Source organism: Camelus dromedarius, chromosome 9 (assembly GCF_036321535.1).
Source record: "Camelus dromedarius isolate mCamDro1 chromosome 9, mCamDro1.pat, whole genome shotgun sequence".
NCBI classification, from domain to species: Eukaryota; Metazoa; Chordata; class Mammalia; order Artiodactyla; family Camelidae; genus Camelus; species Camelus dromedarius.
Genome location: NC_087444.1, coordinates 354,023 through 373,398, shown reverse-complemented (window position 1 = coordinate 373,398; position 19,376 = coordinate 354,023). Strand labels below are relative to the sequence as shown.

Below are 19,376 nucleotides of genomic sequence, written 5' to 3'. Positions count from 1 at the left end.
TACAGGAGTCGTCTGCACACGGAAGCAGGCACAAAGCAGATCTTCCCAAGTGAAGCGTCATCAGAAACTTCTCTGCTTGAGGAACATCAGATGCCACTGGTCTGCTAGAAGAATTAAACACTAAGAAGCTAAAGCTTCATTCCCTGAGTCGTTACTGTGAAGAACAAAAACATACAGCTAACCAGAACTGAAGCAGTTTTCTCACAGCACCTATGGAAACATGGCGCAACTTCCTGACCCTGTGGAAACACCGTCTATTTACTTGCCACTTTACCTCCTACACCAGGAAGCTCCCTACGGCAAGTTCCGCCCTTGCTGGCCCTGCCTGGTACGCAGGGAGCACGCACGACTTGCGAGGTGGATGAACACTGCGGCCCCGCCCCGAAGGAAGGTAAAGCGCAGCACGGATACAGTCAGCTGCCCGTGCACAGCTGGAAACACCTGCCTCCTGGCTGCCTTCCTCTGAGACCAAACAGCTCGTTCACGCATCCTCCAAACTAGCCAGTGACCTCACCCAGTGAGTCCTAAAGCCAGAGTGAAGGGCTGACTCACTGAAGGCACACGGAGAAAGCGCCAGATTCAGAGGCTCTACCCATTCACTTCATTCCTAAGTGAGGGAAGAACCATCACACCCATGTCAGGACTGCGCCTGCACTTTGACATTCCACTTAACAAAGGCGACTCTCCTACCGCTGTGAAGATGCAGTCTCTTGACTTTCCGAGGGCAAGGATGACTGTACACACATTCACAAACGTTCATTTTTTTTTTGACCTTTGGTTAGCCTGAGACTTTCCAGCCATCAAGGATGCATTCATTCCTTGTCTCCTGTATCTTAGTTGCATCTACACTGTGTTTTCTTTTGAGGAAAGCGTCTCCAGGACACAAAAGGAGTTAAGAAAAAATTTCCAAAAACGAGGGCACGGATGAGATTCCAAACTGTTTTCACTTTGCTTACGGCATTTTTCCATAAGCCAAGTGGACTAATGAGTTATCTCATCCATGGCAGTTTAAGACTTAAGTGGGAAGCATCTATTTCAAAGTCAAAACGACATGAAAAAATTCAGTGCATATGTAAAAACTATGGCTAAACATTACAGATATTTTGTTCATCATTCACAACCAAGACAATTTGCTTTAGTTGCTTAAAAAATTTGAAATATTTATAATTATGCTCTTGAAATAAGGAAGAAAAAGCTCTTTCTGAAGCAACCCCCAGGGACTGGAATCTCAGTTCTACACTCAACTGACGTATCTCTGGACACCTTGCAGCGCACTGATAAATCTGTGAGCAGGGTAAGACGACAGAAATCGGGAGAGTCCAAAGAGAAACGTCCTCTGGACTGTACGCCAGTGCGCAAGCAGCACAAGGATACAGAATTCTAACACGGGAATCGTCCAGATAAACAAAGAGAAAAGTACCAAAAGAATCTTTTAAAAAGTGATTGTTTATTTTAGAAGTTTACTGTAATAATCAGAGAATAATTCGCTACAGTCTTCAGCAAGTGAGTGCTGTAGCTGCCGGCTGTGGTCCAGGCGCGAGACAGAGCAGCTGCGCCTCACTGTCGCGTCCGCAGAGGCCGGCGGGGGTGCGGAGTCAGGACAGCTCTTAGCCCCCCAGGGGTGTGGGACGGCGGGAGCACTTCCTCCAGGTGCGATGCTTTTAGGAAGTTAAGCCACCTAGACGCCAGCAGCACCGCTACCTTGGTTCTGCGCCTTCCAGGCAGACAGATCTTCACCATACAAGGTGATTTCAGTTACGGATTTTTTTTTTCTTTTTTCTGACTCATCCAGATGGCCGATCTCTGAGCAGAACTCAAGACTCTTCTCTGTTCCTCCTGACTTCTGTCTCGGAGAAAGAGGGCTTGAAGAGATGGTAACATTAAAGGAGAAGTGTTGAACCTTGGTGCTCATAGGGGTTAAGGTTCAGAGGTCAAGCAGAGGCTCCGCTTGGCATTAGTTTGCGTGGAGTCTCCCTCAGAGCTTCTCCTGGGAGTCCTCGCTTTGAGGTCTTCTTCCTCCTTGAAGCTGATTTGACAGGCTGGGCCTGGAGCTGCCTCTCTCGGGAGCAGATTATGCCCCAGGAAGACCTGCCGAGGACCGCTCACAGATGCTCTCCTCTTGGCTGTAGGGGGAGTCAAAGTCAGTCTCCTCCTCCCCACCCCTCCCCACCCTCCCCCACCTCTCCCCACCCCGTCTCTCTCTTGCCTGGGCTCCCCTTTTCCTGCTCTGAGCAGGCAGAGATTACAGTGCAAGGACAGAGGTGAGAAGGGTCCTTGTGCCCCTCGCACCGCCTTCTGGTCCAGGTTACATGGGTAGGTCCCCAGCGCTTGGCCAAGGAAGTCCCTGTGACTTCTCTGAGTTCTGGACCAGCTCACCAGGAGGGTGACAGGGAGGCGTGGGGCCAGAGCTGAGCCTGCATCACACACTCTTTTGCCTGGTCTGGTCCCCTGTCTGCATGGCTACCACGGAGCCCTCTGGGAGAGGGAAGCAGACAGTTGTGGGGGAAGCACTGGGCATCTGGTCCTTGATCGTAGATCTTTCTCGATCTGTTTGCCAGAGCCTCAACATCTATGACACGTGGAAATGCCCCAGAAGAGAAGGCATTTACACACTATAGTTAAAGAGACTAAAAATAACAAATTTCTACTTTATCATCATTATTTTTAAATCTGGGAAATGGGAATGATGCCAATATTGCTCATTTAATAAAACTGGCTCAGAAAGGCCATGTGTTTTTACCCCCAAATCACATGGAAGAGCCCATGTTTTCTGCTTGAAGTTTTGGGGAAAGATTGAACTTGTTTTAATTTACTTGACCTAGCTGAAATGATAAAAATCAACCCAGGTTTTGTGTGTCCAGTGAGCAGATGAGGTTCCTTACAAGGTAAAATGACGACGTAGTTCGTAGCTTATTTGTTAGACGAAAGACTTTTGGCTGATATTGCAGAATTTCTAAAAACATAAAATCAGATGCAGTACAATGAGGTGCACAAAGGAGATCCAGATGGGGACATCCGTACCACGTCATCTCAGCATGCAGTAGGCACTTCTGAGTCCAGTATCCAGCACCCACATCTACAAAGTCAACATCAACATCCCCAAACATAAGCTAACATACTTGAGCTTAAGGTGACACAGCCTCAGCTTTAGGTATCAGTGCAAAGATTCTCACCAGCTCTTAGGACTAATAGACCTTGAGCAGGGAGATGCTGGCTCCATTTTAAAACAGCCGACCCTAATATTGCCAGGCAGCATAGTTTGCTGCTTAGGAAGGCGAAAGCTTTGAACTTGCTATTACATGATGAAAAGGCAAGTGTACGTTCAAAGGCCTTTATTCCCTTATTCTCAGAAACAGGAAGTGCCGTTGCCTCTAGAAAGCTGGAAGTCCTTGTTTGCTAGACACCTCCAAGCAGACTTTTAATACGTTTTACTTTGCCTCACAAGTCTTACTCTCTGTAACAACCACGACACTTTCCCCCATAGGAATACAATTTAAAGCATCCCACACACAGTATCAAGAACCTTGCTTTCCCAGGTACACTAGCTGCTCTTCCCCTCTCACAGCCACTGCAGCACGAACAGACAGGCACACCCACCCACACACACACAAAGCAATTACCTTGTGTTTTAGAAGGATGCATGTAAATGCCCATCTTTGCAACCGTCTAAACATCTTCAGGGCCAAGACCAAGTTTTGTGCTGCCAGAACACAGCAGTGCCAGAAACACACAAGCTGAACGCCCTGGTGCGACGGCCGAACCAATGAGCCGTTTGTCTCTCCAAATGCTCCCTAAGCTTCTCTGGGGCAGAGACGGAGCCTTAAATTACTTTGTATCCCCCATAATACCGAACACAGTGCTGGGAACCGAGTCAACATGCAGCAAATATGCACTGATGTATTTGCAGTTTCTCAGCAAAAACTTCATTAAACAGGACATTTCTCCCTTTCAACAAATATACTCAGAAAGAAACTAGGTGTTAATCTAGGTGTTAACAAGGATGCTATAAAAGAGATTCCATATTGGACGAGAACGTCCAGTGTGTCACCTCTAAATTCTTTTCCAATTCTGAATTTGTCATTTTTATTTTTTAAAAGAAATCTCACTAGTGCAGGACAATAATCTTCTTAGATCAGCAAAAACCAACACCATGAAAATACCACCACCACTCAGAAACCACTAAATTTTAAGTAAATTAAAAAACAAAGCCTGAAAGACTGAAGTATACTAAACAGTTAATCAATGTAAGCCAGACCTCAAAAGTCCATTTAAAAACTGGTCGTTTAGAATGAGGAAACCATTTTCCCACAAAACAGCACGAGGTGCGGAGACTCTCAGGGCCGCTCACAGAATCCATCCCACAGGTACAAGAGCAAGGGCGAGCACCGCTGTGGAACCTGGGCAACACTCACAGTGTCGCACACTCACTGCACGGCGCCAGCAGGATACCTCTCCACACAGCACCCACTGCAAAGGGCAATCACTCGTGTAACAAAAGCCTGGTTTTCACCACGGCCGTCAGCTTTATTATAAAACAGCCACCTATGGCCAAAATGTGACGAATTCTCAGTTCTGTAAAGTATACTCCGTTGGTCTCACTGAAATGATTCTCTATGATGTGCCGCCATGTCTACAGTTTCTTCAGTTTCTTTGTTGTAAGAGCATGATTTTTTTTCTATACAAATTTTGGCTGTAGTTTTCCAACACTTGTGGGCACCTAACACAACTCAGGAATTGTTGATCTAGTGTTAGCACATTTGTGCAATACATCCTCAAAGGATTTCTTCTTTCAAGACTGTTGCTCAAACGTAAGGGCCTGGCTCCTTTCCCTGGCCCTGGGTTTACGTGAATTACCCTGCAGAGGGTGCTCCCCGCGTTCGGTCCCGCTCTGCAGAGGCTGCACTTCATCCCCAGTGCTACTAAGAAAAGACCATTTGCTACTTTTTGCAGGGAGACCTGATTTTTATCACCTGTCGTTAATTATCGCACACGAAGCTCCCCTCCAGTTTACGGTGCAGGTTTAAACTGCACGTTTGTGTAATTGCTTTCATCACTGAGACAGTTCTTGGAGCTGCGGAAGCACAGCGATGCACTCACTCAACACACATTTCTCAAGTGTTATGTTTAAGACGCCGAGGTGGGTGCCAGGATGTATCAGACACCAACCCTGCCTTTGAGCACCTGAAGTCTGTAATGGGCAATGAGATACACCAGTACCGTTTTCTTCCACACACTGTGGCCGGCTGTGTCAGCAAAGGGTTAACACTGCTTGCTTTGGTAGTTCATAAGGTCCCGGGCTGCAGACACTGCAGGATTAAATTCTTTGTCCTAACTGACAAGTCTGAAGCTTAAATCTCAGATGCCTGACATTTTTGGTGATGCTCAATTTAGGTCAATACTGATGTTAAACCTTATAAAGTGGATTCCAGCAAGAAAACCTGCAAGAGGCCACGCTCCCCTTGCCCCCTCTGTACCCGCCACCCTGGCCTCCTGAGTTCCCTTTGCCTGGAATGTTCTTCCTCCAGAGAGCCACGGACCCCTCCCTCTCGCAGTTCCGTTACTTCTGCTCCAGTGTCACTTTTTCAGAGAGGACTTCCCCGACCACACTATTTAAAGCAGGACCGCTGCCCCCCTCTCCTTACACTGCTTTTTTCACAAAGCCCTTACATCTGACATTGGATTTTATTTATTTATTTATTTTTAGTTTTATTATTGAAGTGTAGTGGATTCACAGTGTTAGTTTCAGGTGTACAGCAAGGCAATTCAGGTACACTATACGTACATGTATTATTTTTCCTTTTCATATTCTTTTCCATTATATGTTATTACAAGGAATTGAATATAGTTCCCTGTGCTGTACAGTGGGTCCTTGTTGTTTACCTATTTTATATATAGTAACATGTGTCTGTGAGTCCCAGACCCTAATTTATCCCTCCCCGTCCTTTCCCCTTTGGTGAGCATCGTTTGTTTTCTACTGACGTTGCATTTTAAATGGATATGTTTATGTTTTTGGCAGGGCCTTGTCATTTTTATCACTGCCTAACCCCTCTGCCTGGAACTATTTATTCTATGTAAAGAACAAAAGCACATGGTTCTCAGGACACGTGGACTCCCCCTGCAGCCTCCCCTCCACCAGGCCATTCACTCTCTGGACGGGCACCTCCAGTAACAGGGAACTCACTACCTAACATGACACTTTCAGAAAGTTCTTAACTTTTTGAAAGTTTGGGTTTGTATTGAGCCAAAATCCTCCTTCCTAGAACTTCTGCTGTTGGTTCTACTTGGTGTTGCAGGGCACGTGGAATCAGCTGAAGTCATTCACACGTTCCCCACGGCGGCCCTTCGAGTGTCTGCGGTCCGTCTTCATGTCCCCTCGGTCTTCCCACCTCAGGCTACATGTACCTCAACCAGGACTCACATAAAGGCTTTTGGTCTCTTTCTTCTACTGGTCACAATCTCTTAAGTTACACTGTAAATACCCAGAAATAAGTCTAGTATCTCTGTAATTCAGAAGTCTCAGTCCCTTTCCAAGGCCATTAAATGCTCACTGTGCATTAGCACATGGCAAGGACGTCTCATCCACTCTTCCTCACTCACTCACCCCTTCATGCTGCAGAGCGAACTCTGGTGAGCCTGTACACGAGTGCTGCCGGCTTTCGTTCTGGGAATGAACCCTGTAGACGAGGCCTGGCCTTGAGAAGATTATGTTCCTAACACTTAGAGGTTATTCTTCCAACTAGATTGTTGTTTTTGAAACAAAGGGATGATAAATCTTAGAGCTAATTATTCACCCACTTGTGCAATTTAGAGTTAAGAAATTTCCTGCTTGTGAAAGAAACTAGAATATTTGCACAGAGATTTAGAAATTCACAATTGGAAAAGGGATGCGAATTCGATGGAGCTTCTGACTTGTATTTTATAAAGGAAATCTGAAGAAGTCAGTTCACGTAGTCAAGGTGACTGTGTGGTGGGAGAGGGGACCCTCGGGGCAGAGGGCTGAATTACCCACGTCCTCGATGCACAGTATATTATCAGTTCCTGCAAAGCCCCTTCCCCTCCCGCCACCCTCTCCTCCTCCTCCCTCTTTTTCTTTCCCTTTATCACCTTACACCATCCTGTTCCCCTCCAGCACCGTAAGTGAGCACTCTTCATGTAAATTTTGGTCTATGTTCACCAAGTTTCTCAAAACAAATTCTAACTAGAATTTTCTTAATGTTGCTTTGAGCTTACAAAATAATGTGTGAGGACCGAACATCTTTGTATGTGTGTGCCATCCAAAGACCGTGTCTTTCCATTTATTCATAGTGCCTTACATGTCATTTGCTAGATGTGTGAAGTTTTTGTATGAAGTTCTTGTGCATTCTTGATTAGCTCAGTTCCTAGACACTTGATAGCTTTTGTTGCTGTTTTGGGCAGTACCTTATTTTCTGTTAAATGTTTTACTTGGTATGCATCTTTCTAGTTGGGAGTATTTCATATTTTAAAAAGTAAATACAAAACAATAAGACTAGATTTTTAAAAAACTATACAAAGCCTAGATGTTCCAAAACAATAGCAATTATAAAATAAACATAACAAAAGTGCAGGGTTTTACAAAGGAAAACAGTAGCACAGGGGAAGAAGGAACAGACTCATTATTTACATTAAACAGAAGGCTCCAGACCCCAAACCTAGACACTTACTAGCTTTGCAGTTACAATGTAGCCCCAGCGTTCGCCTGATCCTGACCCCAGGGCCCTGCAAGGCTGAGAGGATCCAGATGTTGTCAGCGTTCTCGGTGAAGTGGGACAGAGGGGACTTGGAACGGAACCCAGTGGATCTGTTTGCCTGACAGGGTGAGAGGATCGGGGAGGGTCCCAAAGGGAGGGCCCTGATTAGAAGGACAGGAGGATCCCCCTCCATGTCACGGTAAATCCACTTCATGGAGACCTTTACTGATTCTGGTGATTTACAACGCACACACAATCCACGACGGATCGTGGCTGCTCTGGTGAGCATTCACACATGACCGCTACTGTCTTTATTCTGGGGACACAGGAATGAACCCTACAGACAAGGCAGGTGGTGAATCTCATTTGCTTCACATAGAAAAAACACCCAATACGCTGTCAGTGCTTTGTTATTTGAGTGAAAAGAGGTATTACTAAATAATCAACAGGCAACGTGGTCGTCACAGCCCAGAACAGTGATATAAAAGGAGCTGTTCCCCGTTCACTGAGTGGCACTGGGTGGCATCAGATGATCTAAGAAAAGCACTTAGATTCATGCCCTGTGTTCAGCCCGAGAGTGAGGTGCAAGGCACTTACACATCACTCTTGTGGCCAGGAATTTACTGCACACTTAATTGTCAAGGTGATAGATGACAAGAAATAAAGCTCTAGGGAAGAAAAAAAGGTATCAGTCTGAATAAAACCACAGTAACAAGGAGGTCCTAACTAAGCCGAACTTCTGTTACTGTGTGTGACGGGGAGTTTGAGACAGTGTTTCTCGCACGGAGCCCGAGATGAGGAAGATTGCTCTTTACGATCATTTCACCATCGAGTGATTTTTGTCTAACATTCCCCAAAGACTGAAGCAGATTGGTGCAATGTTGTGGGTACACAGAAACCTTATGAAACACATCTTAGCTGAGGTCTTCATTTGAAGTCTACCCATTGGTGCTAACTGCAGTTTCATCACGATTCTGGATTTCACCTTAAACAAGAGCTAATCTGAGTAAGAGTTTCTGACTCTCCATCTGTAAATTCAGACTTGGCAAAAGAAAAAGATCTACCAGAAATCCCAGGAGGAACGGAACAGGGAATTGTGGGAGGGCAGTGGAAGCAAGAATTCAGGCACATTACCAAAAGGAACTGCTCTGAAGTCACCTAGAGGTTATCACTTCTCCTGCCCGGCTTTCTGGTGAACTGCCTGGGGGCGTTTTCACCTGAAGGCCCTTTGCCGTGGTTCAGAGTCTGACGCTGACGGAGCTGATGCTGAAGGTTCTAAAGCAGAGAAGCGGTTCAGTATGTACCGAAAATAAAAGTGAGGATCAACTCCAACCCGACACGCTCAGATGTCCCCGGCTCTTCTTCAGCGTGACCCTGCTGGCCAGTTTGCTCCTGGTGACTGGCTTAATCCACAAGGATTTTTCTGTAGGTGGTTTCAAGTCCTTGAAATCATTCTCTTGGCTTCCCCCCCAATTCAGAAAGCAGGAAATGTCTTTCCTGCACAGCAGTCACAGCGCAGTCCCCTAGGGCTTCCAGGGGCTTGTATCTTCCAGTTCCTGTTTCTGGTCTCTGACTGTTAACTCTATATTTGGTAACGGCCCGACTGTGGGCTGTTTTGGATTTGGTCATAATAAGATAACCTGGAGTCACAGAGCAGAGATCTAAAGCAATCTTGTTTTTCCAGGAAGTGGTGTGTTGACCTTTCAGGATTTCGTCTATTTTATCAAGTGTGTTGAGCTTTTGAATACTGCCGTTTACAGCCCAAGGTTGTGTGTTTATGTTACTGGCCCTTGAGGTTGTGTGACTGCACAGAAATAGGATGCGCGCACCCGCCTGGTTTACAGTGAGCTGATCCTTGCTTCTCACGTGGACTGATGCAATCTAGGGAGTGCTCTTCAAGCACGGTCTGAAGCCATGGCAGCCTTGAAAACTGCTACTTGCTCAGAAATGAGTAAGTATTTGTCAGATGAGTGAGGCAAGTGTTGATTTTAATCCTTTTACATCAGGGCAAGAAAGAATCAACACCCCACTGATAGCCAGTAACTTCTTTCTTCCCTAGGATTTTCAAAGCTACATAATGTTAAACCTATAGGCACACAACCTTCCAGGAATAAAGAGAGAATGAACCGTTATTTGCCATTGGTAGAAGCCATTTATGAAACAGTCAAAAAGCCATGGGGCTACTGTTTTGTCACCAGTGGGTGCTCTGCCCCTGCCTAGACTTCATGTCGTCATGTTTTCCAACCCCAGGAGTTAACGTGTTTTGTCAATAAGATCAGAACGGATGCTTGCACTGTCACTTTACAAAGGGAAAATCAAGGCGCAAAAAACACATTTTGATTATTGTAATATCACCTTGGAAGTGGGAAGAGACTTTGAGCTTCACAGAGAACCTTCTGTCTCTGAAGTTACCAGTCATTAAGCCAGTGTCAGAGGATTATCAGAGCAGAGCTAAGATAAGAGTTAAATTCTTCCCCTCAGGACACTACTTCCACGTGCAGTATGGATCCTGGGGGGTTACTTTCTTTATTAGTTTACACCTTATTTCTTTAACGTTTACGATAGGTTGCAAGTTGTTTGTTAATAGCAGGTGTATAGTGAATAATCTTTTAGAAGATCTAAGCTGTAATTCAGAGAATTAATTCCTTTATAACTATTTTCCCTTTCAATCATTTTGCACTTGTTTTTATACTTAAAATCCTGTTTTAGAAGCCAAAATTTGGCCCACAACCTGTACAACTGTAATGGTTCCATAACATCCCATAGCAGGGGGCGGGGGGCGGGGGGAGCCACATGCTGGGGAGGCGACCTGTGATCTGCACTCCTGCCGCATCCTTCCTGGCTTGGGGGCAAGTCACCTAACCTCTCAGAAGAGGATTCTCACCTGGAAGATGGGACGGATCTACCTCCAGACGCTCCTTCCAGGAGCTAGTAAAGCACATGCTGGCTCGAGCACAGCTTCCCTCCGCGGTGTCGTGCAGTGGGAGCGCCATTGGCGTCCTGGCTTCAGTGGGAGCGTCCCACCCACTGCAGGACGCCCCGAAAGCGCCTCGAGGACTCGTCAGCTAGGGCTTGTAAAGCGGTCACACCGAACCTTCTGCTTCTGCTGCTGCTTCCACTCCTCTTTTAAAAATACTTTGGGGGGGGGGGTTCTGTATTCACTCTTTGAGAATTAGCTCAGTGTCACTCAAGCCCCTCGCTCCAGGAGCTGAGCTGACAACGCCGTGTTCACCGTCTGTCTCCGCAGCCCACGCCGTGAAGGCCAGCGCAACGGGGGCGCACGCTCCGTGGCCCGCAGGCGCCAGCGCTCCGAGGGCGGAGCGTTTCTCCTTCGGTTCTCGGCGCCGCCCACCACGCCCGCCGTCCCGCCGGTGCCCAGGGGCGTTTGCCGAACCAACCTGCCCGCCCCGCACTGAGCCCGGCCTGGGCCCGGGCCCTTCACGCTCCGATGCAGCCTGTCTTTGGGGTGGTTCACACTGCAGAGCGCTGGCGTCTCAGGCTGAGCTCTTCATGTGCCCGGTCACCCTGTGTCCGTGTCCTTAAAGGCTGCAAGGACGACGCGGGCCCGTGTGTGAAGGGCCGGCTTAGGTCACGCATCCGAGGAGCCGGCACCGACTGGGAGCCAGCAGCGGCGGCGGCGGCGGCGGGGCTCGGGCTGCTAAGTGGGAAGCACGAGGGCTTCCGCGCAGGAGAGGCTCGCAGGGGCCGAGCTCTGCGAAGAACGTGTGGCGCGGGTTCGGGAAGAGACTCCTTTAAAAGAGGAGTGGAAGCAGCAGCAGAAGCAGAAGGTTCACGTCTGCTTGAAGCCCCCCTGAGCTCCCCGCAGACACATCCCCTAGACGGTACACGTGGCAGCTGCTTTCGTGGGCGCGCCCCCGCGCTCACCCACCCGGCTCCAAGCTGACTGCGAGGTCTCGGTCGGTGTGATCGCGTTCCTGCATCTCTCCCGCCACGCAACAAGCAAAGCGAGACGCGGTTCCTGGGCTTGCCGACAAGCAGGGCCGGGGACAAGGCCGGTGCCGTGGCTCAGCAGTAAAGCGAGAGGACGCAGGGCCGCCCGGCGCCGCCACGTCACTCCTTCCACCATTTCCCAGCCTTGCGCGCCCACATCCGCGCTCCTCCTCGATGACCCCGCGGCGCTGCCTCCCGCAGCTCACGCCCTCTCGGCAGGGGCGTCCCCTCCCACTTCACGGAAGCTGGAATGCGCGCGCTCCCGTCTCCCTCGGCGACCCTCCGGCCCCTGATGAAGAGCGCCTGCAGCCATCACTCCCACCCAGGCGGAAGGGACCCCTCCACCCACATCAAGGGCAAGCCCGCCTGGATACTGGGTCCATCGCCTCCCACTCCTGAGGGTGACCCTTCCGCACCTACCCCGAGGTCCTGGGTCTTACATCCAACTGCCTACTTGACATCTGCACCTGTGCAGCCAACCTACGTCAAACTTAACATGCTCAAAAACAAACTGTGTCTAGTTGCTCAGGCCTAAAAATCTTAGTCGTTCTTTTTCAAAAAGAGTATTTAACTCTAGTTGATTTATAATATTGTGTTAGTTTCAGGTGTATAGCCTCAGATTCTTCTCCATTATAGGTCTTTACAAGACACTGAGCACAGTGCCCTGTGTTCTCCAGCAGTTCCCCGTTGTTTATCTATTTTATACATAGCAGTGGGTTTCTGTTACTCCCAGATCCCAAATTTACCCCTCCTTTTCCCCTTTGATAACCATAAGTTTGTTTTGTGCGTCTGTTTCTGTTTTGTAAAGACATCTTCCACGTGCCAAGGGTCACCACAGTCCGGAAGCCCCCTGGTGCGGCAACCTGCCAGGTGTTGATCATTCCCCGAGCCCAGACGCAGCTGGGCAACCAGCAGGCATCTGTGCCATAAGCAACAGCACCTAGTGACACAGTTACACTCGGCCTTCGTCAGGCTCCAGGGAAAGTGAGCGAGGAAGTCGAGAAAGCCAGGCGTCAAGCTCTCCTGGAGAAGGGGAGCGTCGAGCGAGCGCTTTGTTCGCTGTGTCTCTCGCTCCTGCTGTTCCCTCTGCCTGGATGGCTCCTCCCTGGACACCTGCATGGCCTGCTCCCTCACCAACTTCAATGCCTTCATCAAAAGTCACCTCCCCAATGCGGCCATCACCTGATTTGAGAACCGTGACTCAACCTCTCCTGCTGGGACCTCCTACCAGCCTCATACGCTTTCTTTTCTTTTCCATTGTCCTCACCGCTGTCTAGCATATATGATTTACTAACTGATTTTGCTTATTTTGCTAGTATTTTTTCCCCCATAGAATTTAAATTCTAAGGCTGGGATATTTGTCTTTCTTTTTTTCTTTTTTCTTTTTTCTTTCTTTCTTTCTTTCTTTCTTTCTTTCTTTCTTTCTTTCTTTCTTTCTTTCTTTCTTTCTTTCCTTCCTTCCTTCCTTCCTTCTTTCTTTCTTTCTTTCTTTCTTTCTTTCTTTCTTTCTTTCTTTCTTTCTTTCTTTCTTTCTTTCTTTCTTTCTTTCTTTCTTTCTTTCTCCCTTTCTCCCTTTCTCCCTTTCTTTCTCCCTTTCTGCATTGATAATGCTTGGCACCTAGAATAGTGCCTGGTATACAGTGAGTTCTTCAAAGCTATTTCTTTTATTTATGAATATATTTATGTCCTTTCTGTCTTTCAAACGCTGTATTTTCTCACTGGCAAACCTCTTTTTTGGTGGTGGGGGAAGGAGGGCAAAATATTTCCACTCTACAAATAAAAGGCAGCCTGGTGTCAGAGATTAAGGACAGGGACATCTTAGGGCTGACAGGAGGATGAAATGGGTTAAAACACGTGCAAAGTGCTCAGAAGAGGGCCTGACACACAGGAAACACCACGTGTTAACTAGTGGTAAAATCAATGTTAAAAAGGCCTTTATTTCTACTCTGCACCATTTCTAGCTGTTTCCCTCTCCCCAGCTCCTCTTCCTCTTGGCTGATCTACCTGAAAGTCCCGTCTACCCCACAGCTCTTCATTTCTGCTCACTTCTCCATCTACCGAGACTAAGGTTTCTAATGAGCCGGTCGCCGCCTTCCTCCTCAGTCCGTGAGTTAGTGGAACCACCTGTCGTCACTGACCACGCTTGAGCCCCTCCTCTCTCCTGGTTCCCCCGTCCTACGGCTGCCCCTCCTCCGCCTTCTTCAGAGGCACCCCCTTTTCCTTCTTTCTCACTTAAAGTTATTGCTGGCGTCACCTCACTCATCACATTCTCTGGGGGTGACTCCACTCACAGGCATGGCTCCAACTCTCACAGCAATGACACCCAGCGTGTGCCAGTTCTACCGACAGTTCCCAGGGAGGCCGTGCTCTTCCTCACACCCCTGACTTGCAGCTTTCTTTCCCCTTCCTGGAACTCTCTTCCTCCCCAGCCCCCTCTTCCTGACTACTTCTCGCGTTTTAAGATGGCCATTTCTCCTGCCCCCTCCCTCTGGGCTCGCTGAGTGCCGTGGGAGCCTCCACCACAGGGTAACGCAGCCGAGCCTGATTGCCAGTGTATGCTTCAGCTGCAGTTTAATTCAGAACTAAACACTGGGCAAGACAGTGACATCTCATCAAAATGTCAGTTCTTCCAGAAAATCTCATCTGGGGGAAATATAAGCGATAAAGTAAAGAAAAAGTCCCATTTTAACAGTCTAAGTGGCACTGTGGATACACACGCTGTTCTCTACTACAAAGCCAACTTTGAAAGATGAGGGACTCCCTTTGATGTTAGTGACAACAAATACTGCTTGGTTGTAGTCAGTTGCTATTTGAGCGCCATTAAATCTTACAGGTGCCGTATTTACCGTATTAGGAGAGTTCAGTAAATTAGGCTCCAGGCTCCCTGCCGTGATCACTCACACCACACACGAGGAGAGAAGAGCAAGTCGTGCACACGGCTAGAAACCGCGCAGCCAGCTCTTAAGAGGTTTCAACAGCTTAGTGTTTTGCCCTGGCTCCATTCTGACACGCGTCTAGGCACCTACCTGCAAAGTGCATCCAAATACGCCGATCATCAGCATGGCCACCGACAGGTAATCGGTGAACACGTCCCACCATGGCTTCAGCACACGGAAGGCCGGCTGCTGCTCAGAGAACTGCCGGAATTCTGTCACCGGAATCATGTTTCTGAGGAAGGAGAGGTTACTGGTGAGTTGATTTATCCTTATGCACAACGTACTGCACTGTTAACCGCATTTGAAATTCTGCTTCAACCCATTGGATTCAGCGGTTTAAATCAGTCCAGAAGCCGTCACAGCACCTCGGGGTTTTAACAAGCCACTGAGAGAACCACCAGCTGAGGAAGGAGGGAGCCCCACGTAGAGAAAGCAACTACCTTTGTCGCCTCTTGTCCGGTCAGCCAGGCCCCTCGGCCCCAAGTGGACCAGAGAGAGCATGACCGTCCATTACTTCCCGGACTCTCCCTCCCGTAAACAGAACACGAAGACGCCAGAAAGAGCAGGACCCGTCCTTTGAAATGCTTTTCTATTTATCATCTTGGGTTGTTGCCTTAGACTATTTTTTTTGAGTGTAACTTCAGTGTTGGTTTATATTAATTATTTACTAAGCCCTATTTGTAAAGCATTTTGCTTGCTCTCTGGGGAAGGCAAATGACTTTGCCATTGGTCCTTTTCTGGTAAGAGGGATGCTCACATTGGGGGGAGGGGGTGTGGGGGGGAACTCCATTTTCTCTTGCTCTCCCCCCTTTTCTGGGTCCTCGTGCTTTTGACTTGATTTCTTTCCTCTATTTCCTACACCCCTTACATTTCACTGTGAACTTCAGACTTACCCTCTGAGAAATCAGTTTGCCCTGGAAACACCTGTCTCCACCTAAATGACAGAAGATAAATGAATAGGTGTCCCTGAGGCTCTGGGAAAAGGGGGAGACACATCCTTTTCCTAGTCTGCCTTGTCCTTCTCACTGCTCATTCCCCAGCCTTTATTATGGTCGAGGATTTTAAGTTAATCATCCTGCTACCGGGAGAAGGAACAGTCTTTCCGTATCTCATGTCAAGGAGTGAGGGTGGCCAGTGAGGGCCAACAAGGCACTTCCTCTCCCTTCCGCCGTCTCTAGCCCTCCACACCTGCCTGGGCATTCAGTCTGATGACAGAGCAGGGCAGAGGCTGCATTCTGTGCTCACCCTCCCAAGCCTTTTTGTTCCTGGATTTTCGCTTCCCTAATACTGAACTGGATACTGCATGACAAACAGCCCCAAGGAGACCAACGGCTCCTCTTGGAGTTCGCTGGGGGTTACCTCTGGGGACGGCCATGAGGTGCTCATTCTGTCTTGCTGCTGGTTCTGGCTTTTTCTGAAGCAGTGATTTGCCTCCCTTAACACAAGGTTGAAAGTTCAGCCACTTGGCGCTGCTCTTCCCTGTGACCAACCTGCTTGACTCTGTGCAGCACATGATACAGTTTCCTCGTTCTATGGAAACACACTTCCCTAACTCCACTCGGTCACCACCACCGGGCGCAGGCTTCTTGAAGGGAGGCCCTATAGGCCATGCGTGTCTGTGTTCTCAAAACACACCTTGCAGCAAGCCCCTGAGCTAAATAAGTAACGGCGCATCCCCAGCATCACTGACACTTCGGACTAGTTTGCCTTTCCTGGCCCTTCATGACCTTTTTCTTCTCCCTGGATCATGACAATTCCACGGCCCCAGACGCTTTCCAGTCACAGTTGTTCCGGCTGGCAGCCACAGGCAGGCACTCACTCAGCTTAAACGTCCACATTCTGCCCAGAAGCTACTATTCTATTTTGCACCCCCACCACTTAACCACAGTGCCTGGCAGACAAGAGGCCCTGAACACCTGTCTGTCAAATGAATGAATGAACTCAGATGCTTGTGCACGGAGCACTGCTCGCCCGGTCAGATGTGGGGGGACCCCAGCCAGCGGCGGTGCTGACAGCCGTGGCCCCTGTGCCACCGGCTACGTCCTGTGGTGGGTTTGGCTGTCTCCCTCGTGGTAAGTCCCCACACACCTTGGAGGGAACTGGGCTTGTTCTTTGAAGCAAAGAGCAATTTTAGGAATAAAAAAACGCCAAGGTAGAGCTGTGGTTCTCAAACTTTCTGATCTCAGGATCCCTTCATGCTTTAAAATGCAGTGAGGAGAAGACCTTAAAGAGTACTTTTTATGAGGGTAGCACCTATCAATATTGACCACATTAGAGATTAAAACCAAGGAATTTAAAAATATATATGAACTCACTTAAAAATAATAAACCCATTGTAAGTTAACAAATTATATTATAAAAAAATAACTATATTCTCCAGGACAAAAACCATTAATAGGCAGAACGGCGCGTCTTACGTGCTTGCTGACCTCTGGCCGCCGGCTTGGTGGAGCACGGCTGGGCCCTCACATCCGCTGCTCAGTCTGCGGTGACGCTGCTTCGACTGAACGTTGTGAGTCAAATATATATGCAGTTAGAAAAGGGAGGAGCATCTCAACAGACTTTTCACATAATTGTGGATGTTAATTTTTGATAACGTATCAGGCTAACGTGGTTAGTTGCAATATGGAAACTGAAAACTGTATCAATGAACTTTTCAAACTCTCTGAAGTTAAAGCTCATTGGTCTGTCTTGTGCTGTGAATGGATTATTTATCCAAGCTCGATTTTGTGATGATTTGCATCAGTCATCTGGACAACACTGGTCACTTAGGGATGCAGATCTTCCAGATGTTGACAAATTGTTTTTAAAAATCACATTCATTAGTATCATCACCGCTTTCCTCAGGGGGAGGAAGCAAAGGAGAAGGTGACTGAAAAACTCCACAACTAAAGAGAGCGCGCATGGACCCCGCACTCGCCTAATTAAAGAGAGATGCGTGTTCTTTCGTAACTCAGCTCCTCTCAACGCTGCACATTAGGGTTCTGACACCTGCTTCCCCTTTCACTGCCATCGCAGCTTCCAGATGACCTGTGACCATTTCAAGAATTGTCATCTCAAGTTGAAGGAGCCACTTCTGAATAAACTGCTGAGTTTACATAGCTTTCTTCCCCTAGAGATCAACCAGGATAATTTCATTTATATTTAACATTTTTTCTATTTAGAGATTTTTTAATAAATGATAATTTTTATAATTCTTCCAACTCCAATTTCCAACTCATTATGTAAGATTTTAGCTTACCTAATAGTGTCTTTGGAACCATGGCATTGCAAATTCAATCAAGAGAATCTGATTAAAAATATATGATTTTTTACATTATGCTATGTATTTGACTCTATCCTTTTGCAGAAATCGACATGCATTTCTTTTATTAAAAATGCTTATTACCAAAAGTCACTTTAATGGTTCCATTATCTATAAAACTTTACCTCTCAAAAATACCATATCATATATTTCTTTGGTAAAGAATATTGGTTCAGTTAGTTGCAAACCCAGAGTTTATTTCTTTCATTTATTTGGCTCTTCCTGAAACAATCTGTCTTCCCCCCTCTCAGGAGAATTTTAGTATCTTCTTCTCTGGAATTAATCACACAGAACAAATTCTACTCTACTTATCAACCATGACTTTAGCAATAGCAAACATATTCTACTGTGCCTCAAGCCTGGTTGCTAACACTGTTCTCCAGTGGCCATCAGGTGGGTGGGCTAACGCTGCTTCGTTCCACATTCTTCCAGCAGCTGGAAAATGGTACCATCTTTACACAGTACAATCACGCACCATTCAAGGAGCCCAGGGCCAATTCCACACAATAGTAGTGATCATATCAGTAATGTGGTGAGTGGCACCTTACAGAAATGAATGAAAATATTCAGTAATTCCTGAGCACATGAAATATGAATTCTATAGGAAAGAAACCCACTTACATTATTCACCTATGCGGCTAAACCTAATGGTCAGTTCTCGGCCCTCACATCACCTGCTCTGTCTGCAGCATTTGGCAAAATACGCCCATTGCCTGCTTGGCTTGCAAGACGCCAAGCCATGAGGTATGCCTCCTGTTCCCGTGTTGCTCCTTCGTTCCTCATTGGCCGTTCCGTTGTCTCCTCCCTGACCTCTGACCTCAGGGTGCCCAGTGCCTAGTCTCCGGTCTAATTGTCATCTCTAACTCAAGTACTCCCCTGTGATCACATTTAGTCACAATGCTTTCAATGGCATCATCCTAAACAAAATTCATACTGGCTTCCAGACTCACGGACCCAGCTGCCCACACAATGCCTCCACCTGGACACCCGCTAGCACGTGAAACTCAGCATGCCCCAAGGCAGCTCCAGTTCCACTCCCCATCCCCACTGCCCACTCCCGGCAAAGCCCTTCCCTCACGTGACTCCCCTCAGTTGACGGCAACTCCATCGTTCCAGTTGCAAGACCAACATTTTTGGAGTCGCCCTTGGGTCTTGTCTCTTACACCCCACATCCAATCTGTCAAAAGATACTTATATCCCTTAATGTATTGTCTGTCTCCCCTAAAAGAATGTATGTTTCACGATGGCAGGAACTTCCTTTTCAATTCTTTTTTGCATGTTGACTTGTCCCAGTACTTAGACAATAATGTTTGGCATATAGCAGGCACTCAGAATTTGCTGAGTAAATTAGTGAATAACTAGTAATGTTAATGAAGAGGGGGTGTGATTGCCTTTTGTTTTAGAAATGAGGATTACAAAAGCCTAGTGTGTGTCTGAGCAGCGTCATGGGAGGTACAGGGCGGGGACGTGGGCCCA

The 19,376-nt window shown here is 47.5% G+C and overlaps 1 protein-coding gene across 4 annotated transcripts in view; it reads right to left on the bottom strand.

Annotated features, from left to right (window-relative positions):
* The window catches only part of LRRC8C (leucine rich repeat containing 8 VRAC subunit C), a 68,328-nt gene that overhangs the window by 16,891 nt on the left and 32,061 nt on the right, over positions 1–19,376 (bottom strand). For all 4 annotated transcript variants that reach the window (XM_064488676.1, XM_031457538.2, XM_031457539.2 and 1 more), the window contains one exon: positions 14,687–14,828. In XM_064488676.1, coding sequence (XP_064344746.1) covers positions 14,687–14,824 — 138 coding nt within the window. In that variant the 5' untranslated portion in view covers positions 14,825–14,828. The remainder of the gene's footprint in view (positions 1–14,686; positions 14,829–19,376) is intronic.